Source organism: Symphalangus syndactylus, chromosome 7 (genome assembly GCF_028878055.3).
Source record: "Symphalangus syndactylus isolate Jambi chromosome 7, NHGRI_mSymSyn1-v2.1_pri, whole genome shotgun sequence".
NCBI lineage: Eukaryota > Metazoa > Chordata > Mammalia > Primates > Hylobatidae > Symphalangus > Symphalangus syndactylus.
Window position 1 is genome coordinate 117,848,342 of NC_072429.2, and position 13,318 is coordinate 117,861,659.

At 38.2% G+C, this 13,318-nt stretch overlaps 1 protein-coding gene across 1 annotated transcript in view; it reads left to right on the plus strand.

Annotated features, from left to right (window-relative positions):
- COLEC10 (collectin subfamily member 10) overlaps positions 1 to 13,318 on the plus strand; it is a 507,785-nt gene that overhangs the window by 459,754 nt on the left and 34,713 nt on the right. Inside the window, exon 1 of the mRNA XM_055287110.1 lies at positions 4,875 to 5,057. Within this exon, the coding sequence (XP_055143085.1) occupies positions 4,910 to 5,057 (148 nt within the window). The 5' untranslated portion in view covers positions 4,875 to 4,909. Of the gene's footprint in view, positions 5,058 to 13,318 lie in introns of the transcript that reaches the window.

Sequence of the window (13,318 nt, forward strand, 5' to 3'; positions counted from 1 at the left end):
CCTTGTGTTTTTAAGTAACCAATTAAGAAGCACTAAAATAATTAAAATAGTATTCTTATAGGAGTAAGACTCAAGAGTGGAGAACAAACAGTGGGAGGCTTCTGATTTTGTCTCATAAGCCTGTTAAAACCATTTGACTTTTTAAAAAAAATCAGCTTTCCCTGGTTGAATATTTGATTTTTTTTTCTTTGTAGACGGAGTCTCACTCTGTTGCTCAGGCTGCAGTGTAGTGGCATGATCTTGGCTCACTGCAACCTCCGCCTCCCGGGTTCGAGTGATTCTCCTGCCTCAACCTCCCGAGTAGCTGGTACTACAGGCATGCGTCACCATGCCTGGCTAATTTTTGTATTTTTAGTAGAGGTGGGGGTCTCACCATGTTGGTCAGGCTGGTCTTGAACTCTTAACCTCAAGCAATCCACCCACCTCGGCCTCCCAAAGTGCTGGGATTACAGATGGGAGCCACTGTGCCTAGCCTTGATTTTTTAAATGTGGTTTTATAATATGAAATTTGAAATGTAAAAAAGAAATTATTATGTGTTTGCATGTTACTTTCTAAATGCATTATTTTAAAAGTCATTCTACTCATTTTCATTTTTTACAAACTGTATAAAGTTAAATTAACTCACAAGACAGGACTTTAATCCACTAATTACTTATGTGAATGGACAAAGCTGAAACCAAGTCCAAAGTTGAGTTATATCAATTTGTCAAGAAATCCCTTCTGGAGATGAGGTTGTGATTGTATTGCTATCCTGTTTTAACTAGTAAAATACTTCTGCCTTAGGATATGCTTTTTTCGTATCCTGGAATTTATTTTCCTTCCAGGAAAATATCATGAAGCTGGAGCCATGATCATTAAAATGCACAAGAACAGATGTTGCTGGGTCTCTGTCAGGCTCTGAGCAAACGTTTTGATGTGTCATTTCTTCCAGTTACTGTGGATGAATAGCACAAGAATGGTGTGTTAGTTTCTTAGGGCTGCCATAACAAGTTACCCCAAACTTGATGCCTTAATACAATAGACCTTTATTATCTCACACTTCTCAAGGCCACAAGCACAAAATCAAGGTGTAGGTAGTAGAGAACTCTACTCTGCAGGCTGTAGGGGAGAAGCACTCCTTGCCTTTGACAGTGTATGGTGGCTGCAAGCCCATTCTTTAGTTTGTAGTTGGGTAACTCTCATTTCTGCCTCGGTCTTCACCTGGCCTTCTCCTTTCATCTCTGTCTCCCTCCTTTGGGTGTCTCTTCTAAGGACCCTTGTCACTGGATTTAGGGTCCACCCAGATAATCTAGGATGATCTCATCTTGAGAGTCTTAGCTTAATTATGTTTGCAAAGACCCTTTTGTCACATAAGGTCATATTCACAGGTTCTTGAGTTAGATGTGGGTATATATATATATTTTTAAGGCCACAATTCAATATCACTTGTTATTTACTTTAATGACATGTCATATTTAGACGAACACAAAGCTAAGCCTGGAATTCCAGTATCTTGGGAAATGAAAGATAAAAGCGGTCAGAAAAAAAGTAGAACTATGAAGACAGTTTTATAAACTAGCCACTAATTCTTTTCTTTTTAGATTTACCATTAACCTCTACCACTGTTATGCCGTCTGTAAACTTGATTGGCTTGTTGTCTATTTTAAAACCACATTTTAAGGCAAAAACAGTGTTGGCTTGTTGTTCTCAGTGACTTCATTTTCTGAATAAACACGACTGAACCCTTTCAAATGTCAGTAGAAATCTTTCTGGGAAGCACTATTTTTTTGCAAACTAAAGACAATATACTTAACATAATTTAACCACTTTATGTATTCAACCATCTTTCCCATTTTAAAATTAAGTAATGCTTTATATAAAATACATGAATTCTCTGTAGCAATTTAAATTTTGATATAGTATTATACACATTATATAGGAATGTATTTATATGTTTTATCGAGTAAAAAAAAGGAGGGGGGCAGAATATGCCAAGAAAATTTTTTAAGGACTATTATTTATTTGAAACGGTTACCAGTTAATTTCTATATATAAATGCAATGATTCTATTCTCATTGTATGCCAGGAAATGTTTGAAAATAAACAAATAGTGAAATAGACTTAGGGTAGTCTGAACAATTTAAAGAGTATCAATTTTCTTAGAATCATAGAATTTAGAAAGAATGTTAAATATGAAGTCCAAACTCATTTTATATGCCTAGTGGCAATTGATATTACGTGATTTGCTCTATGTCACATATCTGGCTATGACACATGTAAAATTTTAGGTTTCTAACATCATTCTATTCTCACTATTTTTCTATCACTGTTAACCTGACAAATGCATCCACTTCTGGACATTTTAAGTGTTTGTGAAAAATTAATGCATCCTCAATGCTTGAGAATGTTCACCTTTATGGAAACCAAATAGTATTTTAAAATCAGGATTTGGGGAAATAATTTGTATTTCACTTTTTTTTTCTGGTCAGTTTTTCAACGGATGACCTTACTCAAACTGCTTAATTTTTTTGAGCCTCAGCTACTTTGTTTGCAAAAGGAAAGGACTACTATCTAATCCACAGGACTATTTTGAGACTAAATGAGATAAACTCAAGTTGAGACTAGCTCTCAGCCTGTATATAACGACTATTCGATCAGTGCTAGTTTCCTTCCCTGTACTGCTTATGAAAAAATCAGTCAGTTACACTATAAGCCTGTTGTGATGTATTCAGTTGTGTTCCTCCCACCTCAAAATTCATGTGTTGAAGTTCTGATCCCCAATACCTCAGAGCAAATTTCTGCTGTTTAAGCCAGGGATCCCCAATCCCCAGGCCACAGACTGGTATCGGTTTGTGGCCTGTTAGGAGGAGGGCTGTACAGCAGGAGGTGAGCGGTGGGTGAGCCTGCGAAGTTTCATCTCTATTTACAGCTGCCCCCCCATCAGTCACATTACTGCCCGAGTTCCACCTCCTGTCAGATCAGCAGCAGCATTAGATTCTCATAGGAGCACAAACCCTATTGTGAATATTGCATGCGGGGATTTAGGTTGCCTGATATTTAGGAGAATCTAATGCCTGATGATCTGCCACTGTCTCCCATCATCCCCACATGGGAGCATCTAGTTGCAGTAAAACAAGCTCAGGTCTCCCACTGATTCCACATTATAGTGAGTTGTATAATTATTTCATTATATAATTCAATGTAAATAATAAAAATAAAGTGTACAATAAATGTAATGTGCTTGAGGCCAGGCATGGTGGCTCACACCTGCAATCCCAGCACTTACAGAGGCCAAGGTGGGTGGATCACTTGAGGTCAGGAGTTGGAGATCAGCCTGGCCAACATGGTGAAACCCTGACTGTACTAAAAATACAAAAAATTAGCCAGGTGCAGTGGTGCACACCTGTAATCTCAGCTACTAGGGAAGCTGAGGCATGAGAATCGCTTGAACCTGGGAGGCAGAGGTTGCAGTGAGCCAAGATCATGCAACTGTACTCCAGCCTGGGCAACAGCGAGACTCTGTCTCAAAAAAAAAAAGAAAAAGAAAAAAGAAAAAGTAATGTGCCTGAATCATCCTGAAACTATTTCCCCATCTTCCCCATAGAAAAATTTTCTTCCACCAAACTGGTCCCTGATGCCAAAAGGGTTGGCACTGGTTTTAGCCACCTGGCCACTGGTGTAAGCCACTCAGTTTGTGGTGCTTTGTTATGGCAGCCCTAGGAAACTAATGCACCTATATTTCTTGGATTGATGGTTACTTGTAATGACATCTCTTAGGGATATTTTTTCAGCAGTCAGTCTGTATCAGGATCTGTAAGGTCTTTCTTTTCCAATTTCAAGGAAAGCAGGTCCAAAATCTCTTTCACCTAACTCTTAGTTGAGATGCTGTTCAAGAATGGAGAAGGTAAGGGGCCTCTCCAATATATGTGATTCTGGTTCCAATCTTCCAATATCTTACTATGCCCATACTATTTGTACAGGTTATAGGTTTGTGGAATAGATAAGAGATCCTGATCTCTGTATCTGTATCTATATCTGATCTACATACTCTACATCTAAATCTATTGAGCTTTGAAACATAATACCACAAGCTTTTCCCCCTTATTTTATAAAAGACTTGCTGAAAACACCGTTTTAATAAAATTGTCATGTCATACCCTCTCATACATTTTACCATAATTTGCCCACTGTTAACACATTGTTAGGCAATTGAAAGCCTTTCCCATTTCTGCCACGTCCCTTCAAATGAAGCTTTGCCCACATTTCAGAATATTTCCTTAAGATAGTGTACCAGAAAGGCTAAACTAGGCCAAAGGTAATAAACATTTTAATACCCTAATACTTATCACCAAGTTGCTTCACAGAAAAGCTGGTTGTTCTTTCCTTTTGAATTTAATCACAAGAGAATAATCTTCATGGCAAGAGTAAGAAGGTCATCGAGGGCATTGGAAGCATTAGTGTTCAACAGGCACAAGCAGGTAATAAATAGCACCTTATGAAAAGCTCAAAGCCATGCACGGTGTTTGCATAGCATATTGCTACCTGAAGACCTCTCTGGTTCACAACCTTTCTGAAACTCAGCGTTTAAAGGCAATGTAGCCTATTAAATTGTCAGCTCAAGTACTCAGCAGAAGGCATCTCTATCTTCTTTGCTCTTGGGGATGTTTCTACTGACATGCACACTGGAGTTCAGAGATAATTTTCAATAAACTGTTGTCACTTGAAAATAAACAGTCTGGACAATGTATGGTCCATTTGGAACACTGAGAAAATAAACTATCTAGGGTATGCTTCCTTCCTGTCTCTGTAGCCCCTTTTGGAATGTGTGTTCCAAATACTTCCCCTTCTTCCCCAAAGCAGGAGGTTTTATTTAAAATAAAGCTGTTTATTTGGCATTTCTGGGAGACCCTTTTCTGAGGAACCACAGCAATGAATGGCTTTGCATCCTTGCTTCGAAGAAACCAATTTATCCTCCTGGTACTATTTCTTTTGCAAATTCAGAGTCTAGGTCTGGATATCGATAGCCGTCCTACCGCTGAAGTCTGTGCCACACACACAATTTCACCAGGACCCAAAGGTGAGGAAAGAAAACCACAATTTTCATGTATAATAAATATGATCTCTTCCCTCATCTCTGAACCCCTTCCTAGATTTCAATGACTTTCCCTTCTCTACTCCCTACATTTCCTCCCACTTTCCTTCTATTTTGGAAAATCAGGATTTTCCAGATCTGGTCTGTTACTTATTTAAAGCTCTCCCTTGATGTTAGGTAAGAGGATGTTGGGAAGGGGAAACCCAGGACAGAGATCTGAGGGAACTTACCCAGGGCAGGGGAAATTCCCTGTTCCATTCTGCTCCGGGGCAGATGCATAATCCAGGCATGAGTCTTCAGAAGTCCTTTCCTTCCTTAAAAGCATCTCTATTATTGCGCTGTTTGTATTCTCCTCCTTTCTAATACTGATGCTGGTAAAGCTGTTTAAGCAAAAGGTCAGTAAAATAAAACTTAAATCTTAAATATATATTTCATAAGTTAATGGGATCCTGAGTTCCAACGTAGAGGATGGAAACATTTTGTCAAGCATTGAAGGTAGTATATAAATGAATATTTCTTTATTTGGAAGTGTAGTCTCTGGGGCCAAGTGCCTTCTGCTCAAGAATGATAGAATATTGCAAAATGTTCTCAAGTACAGCCAAGGTCCAAATATGCTTTAAGCAACTAGTAGATTAAAAAAAATCTATTTTTCTTGTTTTAGCTTTTACCCTTTTGTTCTGAAAGTGGTCACTGCACTGCAGATTGGTGCTCTCTTATTAGTAATTCATGCTGTTTCTCCAGGCTATAGGGTGGAAGAATTGCAGCTGTTTAAAATTTTAACTAGAAAAAAGTGTTTTTCCAAAAAAAAAATTCAGAAATACATTGCCCCATGCTTGTCAGTTATTTAAATGTGTATTGCTTAAAGTGCATTTTTCTTAATCACTGAATTAATTCTCCTCTAAGATTGCAATCCAAGTTTTAACCTTTGATACGATAAAATAAATGCTGTGAGGAACAATGAGACCTTAGAACTTCCAAGTAATTTCTTGGGTGAATAAATAAATAATGCGAGGGCAAATGTTCAGAAAGAAAGTTTTGATTAGAAATAAAGTATTTACTTAAAACCATTACTGAACTTTCCTTAGAGTATAGGAAAATTTAGATTATTCCTGGGATGTCATGGGAGGCGTCGAAAATTAAAGTTTTCCTTGTCCCTGCAAATGGGAGAATCCATTTGAGAATAGCACTATTTTTTACCTAATAGAAAACTTCTCCCTTCCCATTTTCCCATTAGAAACCCTGTTAAGATTTCAAACAGTGGAAATCTCATTAACTTTCCTCCTGAGCATGTGCAGACATTATGAGATAAATACAAGCCAGAGTGTGACAAAATGAAGTGAGTGCTCCTGGGGCAAGGTAGTCACTAGGGAAGCAGTGCTCTAGAACTGTGGGTTCTAGAACTAAGTCTGTTATGTTTTTGAGTGTGATTTCCTCTTCTTCGTCCAGAGCCTGAAAATGGTATCACATGGACTCCAAATTTTATTTTTAATAAAACTTTATTCTTAATAAAATTCTTAATAAAATAAATTCTTAATAAAATTTAATAAATTTTATTCTTAATAAAGAAATCCATGATCCTGGAATGTACTGAATACCTACTAAGTTCCAGGCATCATGTTAGGTGCTACGGGTTGGAAGCTAAGATAAGTAACCTGTCCTAGCTCTCGCATCTACATAACAAGCTTTGTATTCTATTACAAACTCTTGAGTTTGGCACCAATTTATGCTTTTTCTTTGAAAATTTCCTACACACCTAAATGCACCTAAAGCAACATGAGTATATTCATCACTGCCTTTCCTGTACTGCAGGCACCACGCTAGATGATATGGGCACACCAGAAACCAAGACATGGTACCTTCTCTTAAGATATGAACAGTGGGCCAGTTGTGTTGCCTGTAATCCCAACACTTTGAGAGGCGAAGGCAGGTGGTTCACTTGAGCCCAAGAGTTTGAGACCAGACTGGGTGACATAAAGAGACTCCATCTGAACAAAATAATTAAAATAATTTTTTAAAAATTAGCCAGGTTTGGTGGTGCACACCTGTAGTCCCAGTTACTTGGACGTCTGAGGCAGGAGGATTGCTTAAGTACAGACAGTTGAGCCTGCACGGGCCATGATCATGCCACTTCACTCCAGCCTGGACAACTGAGTGAGATCCCATCTCAATATATATATATATTTATGTAAACTGCCATCTACTCTACCTTGTTCCTTCGTGAATACCGTGACAACCCCTCCCCACTCCAAAATAAGGCAGATATTTATATTTACCTCTACAAAATTAAAAAGAATCGTATGATGGTTAAGTAAATGTTTTAAAGGTCTGGGTTATTACTGTTTTTTCAATATTTTTCCCCTAAGATCAAGCTAGTCTTAATACTTTTCTCCATGGATAATCATCTCATTACTGTATTTACTAGCACTGCAGCACAGTGCTCAGAAATTTCTAGATACTCTGGGAAATAGATAGTGAAATGAATTTTCCCAAAATTCATCTGGGAGAGTGAAAACTAAATAAATTATTTAGAATTGCAGAATGCCATTTGTGAAAACCCAGTAATGCTAACCAATCATAGACTATATTGACCAATATACAGATATTATTTTTAAAGTCTTATTTTCCAGACATGGCTTAGTGGAAAGAAAGGCACTGGAGTCGATCTGATTATCTTCAACATGTTGTTACATCTGTTACACTTCAGTGTCTTCATTTGCAAAACAAGCCTTCATCACAGACCTGTTTTAAGAATTATGATAACCAATGTGAACTTTAAGCTGTGTAGACATCATCAATAGAAATTTTAACAAATCCTATTTTATCTTTTCCTTCTCTCCCTATCTAAGTCTGTTAAGTAACAATTGAGAATGTTATCAAAACGACTCTGTTGCAAGCCATTATTATTTTTCTATGTCTTAAACTTATCATCTGTGTTACCTAATAGGAAAATGAAATGTTCTCTCTCTCTCTGTCTCTCTCTCTCTCCCTCCCTCCCCCTCCTTCCCTCCCTCTCTCTCTCTTTCCCTCCCTCCTTCCCTCCCTCTCTCTCTCTCTCTCCCTCCCTCTCTCTCTCTCCCTCCCTCTCTCTCTCTCCCTCCCTCCTTCCCTCCCTCTCTCCCTCCCTCCTTGCCTCCCTCTCTCTCTCCCCCCTCCTTCCCTCCCTCCCTCCCTCTCTCTCTCCCTCCCTCCCTCTCTCTCTCCCTCTCTCTCTCTCCCCCTCTCTTTCTCCCTCTCTCTTTCTCTCTCTCTCTCCCTCTCTCCCTCTCTCCCTTTCTCTCTCTTTTTTTCTCCCTCCTCCCCCATCTTGGTGGTTTCTTTAAACAATTTATGTGAAATTCTGACCTCTAGTGGTTTCCCTTGAAAATAACAGCGATGAAATATGTACAACTATTACGTATCCATAAAAAATTAAAAAGAAAAATAAATGGACACAAAGCAAAAGAGAGACAAGTTTTAAACAAAAAATGTTAAAAAATGATTTTAACCAATAAATGTGGATGATGCTTTACAATTTTCAAGGACCTTTAAGATCATTGTCTTGTTTAATTCCCACAATTTCCATATGTGGTAGCAATTTCTTTAAACCTAGACCTAAGGAAACAATTCCAGCGGGGCCAAAGACAGTGCCCAAGTTCTTTCAGCAGGTGGAATCTTGCAACTTGAACTTGACCCTGGGCCTTCTGGCTCCAGGACTGGTGTCATTTCATGACATCCACTAGTTTATACTGGTTATATATCAGGTTTGAAAATACAGTCCCCCAGTCACATTTTGGTGATTAAAAAAATGTACAGGACAAAGTCAAAGAATATGGCATCATGAAACCTCACAGCCCGGCATTGTCTTGGGTACTAAAATATGCTGAAAATGATGGCTTATCTCCTCTTTGATAATCAACTTCATTACTTCATTAATTTGTTCGGAAATAATGTTATTTTACCCTATTGCTTATTTTGATGTTTGCTAGCTTTTTAGCAGGGCCTTTTTCAATGACAATTTTGTGTGTGTGACCTACAAGGTCTTTTTTCCAACTGGCTTCTCTCAACTTCTCCCACATCATTTCAAACTGCTCTTTTCACTTCTGCTTTTCAATGGGAATGCTGGTCTTGGCTCTCCTTCCTGACTCAGGACCTTGGCTCTTGATGGCTCCTCTGCCTGGCCCACCATTACCCAGATCTTCCCAAAGATAGTTCCTTCTTCTTATGGAGGTCTTAGCTCAAATGCCATCTGTGCAGCAAGGCCCTACCTACCTACCCCTGTACTCTATGTCATAGTTCCCAAGATACTTTATTTTCACAGGCTTATTACTAAGTGAAAATCTCTTGTGTATTGATGCATGTATAGTCAGTCCTGGAGTGCAAGCTTCCCGAATAGACAAGGATACCAGTCTTTCTTGCTGAGCGTGGTTTTCTAAACCTGGAAGAGCTCCCGACACATAGGGGGTGCTCAATACATATTTTTGATTAAATGAATCTACCCAAATTTTCCATGAAAGACCCCCAACATTTTAATTTGAGGTATTGATCTATTAACACAACTCTTTCAAAATATCCTCTAAGTATGTCCTGAAGTTCCTAAAAACTGTTGCACATGCTCCCAAAAAAGGACTGCTCCTGGGGGCCATGGCCATTGTGCCACTTCTCCAACAACCGAAAAACCTCCCTGCCAGGGGCCACTGCTTTTCTCCTATTACAACAGTGCCTCTTCTTCCCAGGTGCCTTTGTCTCTGCCTAGCCCCTAACACACTGCTGCCTCCTTCACTAAGGAAGCCTTTCTGACGCTTCTGAGGACACTGTGATTCCCATGGGTAACCAACATGACTCCTCCACACGTGTGGCCTGTGATCAAACCACAAGCCAGAGCAAAGCTCTTTCCCTTTCAGCATGACTCTAATTACCACATCCAATGGGGTGGCAGGAGCAAGATTGCTAGCACACATTGAGTAGCTGAGCACACACTGAGTAGCTGCCATTCACCCAGCACTGTGTGAGTGCTTTACAACCATGTTTAAATTTAATTATTTCAATGGACTTTGAGCAAAAAGATTTTATTATCTCAGTGAAATTTGAGAAAAAATACTTTATTATCTCAATGGACTTTTGAGAAAAAAAGACTTTATCATTCCCATTGAACAGATGAAGAAATTGAGGTAAGAATTATTAAGTCACTAGCTCAAGCCCACGGAGCCAGAAGAGGAAATTAAAACCCAGTGAAGTTCTAGTTGGGCTCTATGTTCCAATCAACCTGCTAAACCCACTAGCTAAACCCACTAGCAACGACACAGTGTTGATGGCACCTCAGTGTTTTATGGGGCCAGAGGAAATGGCTACTTCAGTCCCTTTACCTAAACCCCCCTTGGTCCCCGTGGAACTCCAGAGCACACACCTGAGTGTCAGACAATACAAGCTCTGCCCAGTTGCCACTCCTCTCTGATGAGAGAGGCTATGCCATGAGTAAAGCCTTACAGCACTCACCCCTATCCTCTGGGATAATTCGTTTCTCAGAAGACCTCTTAGCCACTGAAAAATAGATTTCTACTTGGCCATCTACTATTTTACTGGACATGGCTCTGGATCCCAACAATTGACATAACTTGAATTATTTCCCAAGATACTTCTCAGCCCCCAACACAAATAGGACATTTTGTGACTTCCCCAAATGGATAGACAGATATGCCCGGGAAAGTCCAGATCTTTTTCATACTCATACTGGAAGTCTTACTACATGTAAGGTCACCCTCAGAGATAATTTGGTTTAACTCCAGTTATTTTTACTTTTGTGAAAACTGAGGCCCAGAGAGGTAAAATAACTTGTTCTAGGTCACACGGCTGCTAACAGGTAGCAGGGCTAGAACTAGAAATCAGATTCCAGATTTTTGGAGCAGGCATTGTTCCATTCCACCATGTTACATCATTTTCCTCACCTTATATCATTCTCATTAAGCATAAAATGATTAGTTGGTTTTATAAATTAACATTAGAAAAGGAGTTCCATGAGATCAATGTATAAACATGACACAGAACTATTTATTCTAGCTCAGTCACCTTGATGCAAGTTAAGTTGCTGATTCTTTTCTGGTAACTATCAGAAAGGGTAAACAACTAGGCATTTTCCCAAAACTTTTTATTAATTGTATTAATTCACTAGATTCTTTCATATGTGTTTTAATATGTATTTTACGCATAAGGACAGACCAGTATTTTCAGTGGTTTGGTTTTTTTTAACGTTTATATTTCAATGTATCAATACTTAGAACAATTTTTCATCTCTTTTTTCCTTTAGGGTAGATACTAAGAAGGCATTTCAAGTTTAGGTCAGAAAGGGAAGAATAAAATTCCAGTCAATAAAAGTGTGGGTAAAGATGAGTCAGGAAGTAGTACTAAATGGTAATGATAAAAAATAATTTGCTTCATTTTAATATGAATTTAATAAGCCATGTCTCTCTCCAACTGTCTTACATAATAATTTGGATATGTATTAATCACTAGTAGGGATCATAGTAATATGCGTTTGCATGTATGTGAAGATCATGGGCTTTTATATGTATATATCATGGACTTTGATATATATATGTATATATATACATATATAACGTATATATAAATAAAACATATATAATGTATATATAACATATATATGTGTGTGTGTATATATAGTTTTGAATCTGAGCTCTGCCATTTACCTAGCTATATGATCTTAAGCTTAAATGTCTTCATCTATAAAATGGCCAAAACATTGAACTCATGGAGATAGAGAATAGAAAGATGATTAACAGAGGCTAGGAAGGGGAGTGGGGGGACCTAGGGACAATTAATGGGTACAAAAATGATAGAAAGAATGAATAAGACCTAGTATTTGGTAGGACAACAGGGGAACTATAGCCTGTAATAATTTAATTGTATATTTGTAAATAACTAAAAGAGTATAATTACATCGTAACAAAGAATAAATGCTTGAGTATACCCAATTTTCCAAAATGTCATTGTTACACATTGCATGCCTGTTCCAAAATATCTCATGCACCCCATAAATGTATACACCTACCATGCACCCACAAAAATTAAAAATTAAAAATACAATGGAGATCATATTGCCCACCTCAAATGCTTATTTTGAAAATTGAGACATGTTTAGTATACAGCTTACCTATCATTTCTTTCACTAGTCTCCACTACTGTTTGTTACCATAAGCTCTCTCCCCCATTCCTAAAGAAAGACTCATGGATTGTAAAGTCAGCTCCCCAAATAGAAATGTACCAGGGAAAGACTGCTCCTTTCTCCTACTTATCGCAATTTTCTGCCTGTTTTCAGTCTTACTCCAAAGTCAACTTTTATTTGTCAAGAGCTCACAAACTTGAGACCACCTCTTCTCTTTGCTGATATTGCTTCCTTTCTGTAGTTCTCCAACTGAGCCTGGCGTTCCTTATTAGTAAAATGGAAATAACAGGGGTAAACACGCCTAGGGTTGTCATGGGGATTGCATGAGTGAAAACACAGAAAACTGAACTTCAGATTTCTCATCAGTAACATGAGGATGATAATAGTGTGACTTCTTCATAGGGTTGTGGTGAGGAAAAATGAGTTCAGCCACATAAAGCTCTTAGCACCTGAAGTAGTCTCAGGGACTCTAAATAAGAGCAAACCATGGGAGAGCAAAACCCAAGGGAGAATGAGATTGTGTTTCCTGTTTATTGTTCTTCCTTCTTCCTTTAAGAAACTTTTCCTTTAGCTACTGTCTATGCCATATAGGCCGGCTATTCTACTGGCCTTGGGTCATTGATGATATATAGGCCAGGCACAAATTCTCTCTTTCTCTCAAACTCCTCTTGTTTATATTTAAATTCTACTTGTAGAAACTTGGTAACTCTGTTAGCATGGAGTGGTTAGACTCTTCACATTTCTTCATGATATTTCGACCCATAACCAGTTTGTCTGTTTTTTTGCATTACGTATTGGATTTGCAATATCCTATCATTTTATACAATTCTTTAAATTATATTTTATAGCTTTCTCTGCTCTTTTAGAAAAGAATTGTACTTATACATAGTAAAAATCTGACACTCAGAGATTCAAGTAAAGTAGCACCTAAATAATGTGGGGTTTCTTTTCAAATTATTTACTGCTGTTGTTCTTGATTCAACAGTTCTTGGAAGCATCAGTTTAGGTCTCTTGTGATCACGGGAAGACACCTCTATCTGTTAAACAGATTATATGAACAGGAGTCATTCTTTAGAATTTACGAAGTTTC